We start from the raw sequence: 2500 nt of genomic DNA, 5'->3' as shown, positions 1-2500 counted from the left end.
CCATAAAAAAAGGGTTGACGCAAGCATAAACACAAGCGCAAGTATCAAAATTTTTCCTTCTTCTTGTGGTTGCCCTTATGTTTGCGTTCGCTTGCATTGTGTAAAAACGAAACACAGCATAAGAACAAGGATACTTGCTACGTCTCTATGCGTCTGGCCAATTAAAAAGCTCGTTCCAGATTCCCTGCGTCTGAGCATTTGATCAAAATGGCGAATGCTTTGGTTGACTGATGCTTATGTCGACGTTCGTTTTCACTTAGAATAAGTTACTTATGCTTGCGCTAGTGCTTGCGTTGCTAGTGAAAACCAGGCTTAAGTTGTTTCAGAAAAGTGCAATAATATTTCGTCAAGTTCCGTTTAGGTACCTTCTACTTTCAATGTCATCGTAGTTGAGATAGTATAGAACAGCAACTTGGCTTCACAAATGTAAGATCCAGAGTCAGTCTTCTCCAAAGAAGAAATTTCCAACGATCCATTTTTCACTTTCATTCGTCCCCCTTCCCAGGCACCCCCAACGCGTCTCCACGAAATCGAGGCTTGAGCGGTTGCGTAGCAGTTCGTCAACAATGTCTCACCAGTCAGTTTTGTAACTGCTCTAGGTGGTTTAGTGATGAACTTTGGTGGAGGCCAGACGACTAATGTAGTAACTGCGGAAGCTTCCCCGAGATCATTCTTGGCCTTGCATTGATAGGGACCTGTGTCGATTTCCACGGCACCAACTAACGTCAATGATCCCTTACCATACACAGCTCTCTGTCTCGACAAAACGCCACTTAATTTCCTCCATGTCACAACGGGAACGGGAAATCCAGTCACGCGACAGCGTGGAAGCGTGACATTTTGGCTGGTTTTCACGTGAGTGGGACCTGGGACCAGTTGAACACGCGGAGCCGCTGAGTGAAAATAAATTTATTTTACTTGGGACCTCTTTTTCTCCTTTCATTGGAAACTGGTTATTCTCTGATAATTTCCCTATGCTTTTAACACTTCAAAAACAGACACCCTTTCTCATTTATGACAGCTAGAAGCTATGTTTGTAAGTATTCAAAGTACAAAGGAAGAAAAGCCATCTTTGAAAGCGCGCTTTAGTTGCGCTTCGACAAATTGGACAATTACCAGCTAGTAGGGCGAATATTAAAAAAAAAAAAAAAGAAGAAAAACAAACAAACAAACAATGACAAAAAATTCTGGGAAATGTGTTCTACTATTTCCTCCAACATTGTCTAATTTAGTGTCCAATGGATGGGACATACATGCACACTGCATGAGCATGTCTCTTCTTTCGAATGAAAACTCTGACTGTTCGAAACACCTCTCTTTCTTCCTTTCCTGGTCTTTTCCAGCCCATTTAATTTGAGCAGAAAAGAAACTGCCCAGAGTACACTTAACGCCAAAACGATTTTAACAGGCGCTTGCTGGTTTATCTGCACCACGTCCAATCATCAATAAAATGAACCCCCTCAAACGTAACTTAAAGTGCACATTACTCGAAATTTTACCACCATTTTTTTTATTATAAATCTAAATTTTAATAGTCTAAGAAACATTTCTGTACAAAAACAATTTAATTTCTGTCCCGAGAACATTATCTAAAATGCGAAGAAACCTCACGTATTTTTACTGGGTTGCCAGACCCAGTCGGAATCTGCGTTTCATTTCGTCGTTGTATTATTATTATTATTATTATTATTATTATTATTATTATTATTATTATTATTATTATTATTATTATTATTATTATTATTAATATTTTTATTATTATTATTATTATATTCCATGTCGGGAAAAGTCTTTCCGGTCCCTCCCCTGCAAAGTAGTGTCTTTGTGCGAAGCGTCTTCTGCATGATGTTTGGTAGACTTGAGGGGGTAGAATTGCGTAAATTTTATCCGGTGGACACAGTAGAACATTTAATTAACCCACAATGGAGTCGAAAGTCATTGTAACGCGAATGTCGTTTTAGTGGGTCTTTAAAAAAGAATCCCATATGGAGCTCAAGAATGGAACGTTAATTGATCTCTGTTGTCTGGCTATTTGTATTTATTTGTTCTCAACTCTGCACAGTCTTCAGGTAAAAAAAAATAAATGCAAATGTGACAGCCAAGAATTATTTGAAAGGAAGCTTGTCGTCTATTTTGTGCCTCATTATTCAAGGAAAAGGTTCTTCAGGAAAGGGTTTGAACTTAAAATTTATTTTGTTGCGTATGGTAATTTGACACGATTGAGTTTCTCCTCTTCACGCACGCAATGAAATAGGAAGGGTTTATTGCCTCTAATAGCAAATATGTTGTTTGTTTCAATAATTTTTTCGCTGGAAAAGGTGGCCTTTATGAATTCATCATGTTGTGTAATAGTTGAGCTTAACAAATTTACATACGTGCGTTGAAATGTGATACGCGAGGAGACAGGACTTTTTTCTCTGTGACAAAAGATTAAGTCAGTAGCAAAGTTTAACCTCAGAAAAACATCTGTTTTGTCATTATAGTGTAAAATGAAGTTTAT

At 38.0% G+C, this 2500-nt stretch overlaps 1 protein-coding gene across 1 annotated transcript in view; it reads right to left on the bottom strand.

The window, feature by feature from the left end:
• Positions 1-2500, bottom strand: part of LOC138002657 (peroxidasin homolog) — a 21707-nt gene that overhangs the window by 11752 nt on the left and 7455 nt on the right. The window contains exon 3 of the mRNA XM_068848658.1: positions 366-893. Within this exon, the coding sequence (XP_068704759.1) occupies positions 366-893 (528 nt within the window). The remainder of the gene's footprint in view (positions 1-365; positions 894-2500) is intronic.

Source organism: Montipora foliosa, chromosome 5, assembly GCF_036669935.1.
Source record: "Montipora foliosa isolate CH-2021 chromosome 5, ASM3666993v2, whole genome shotgun sequence".
NCBI classification, from domain to species: domain Eukaryota; kingdom Metazoa; phylum Cnidaria; class Anthozoa; order Scleractinia; family Acroporidae; genus Montipora; species Montipora foliosa.
The sequence above is the reverse complement of the archived record's forward strand: the minus strand, read 5'-3'. Positions and strand labels throughout refer to the sequence as shown.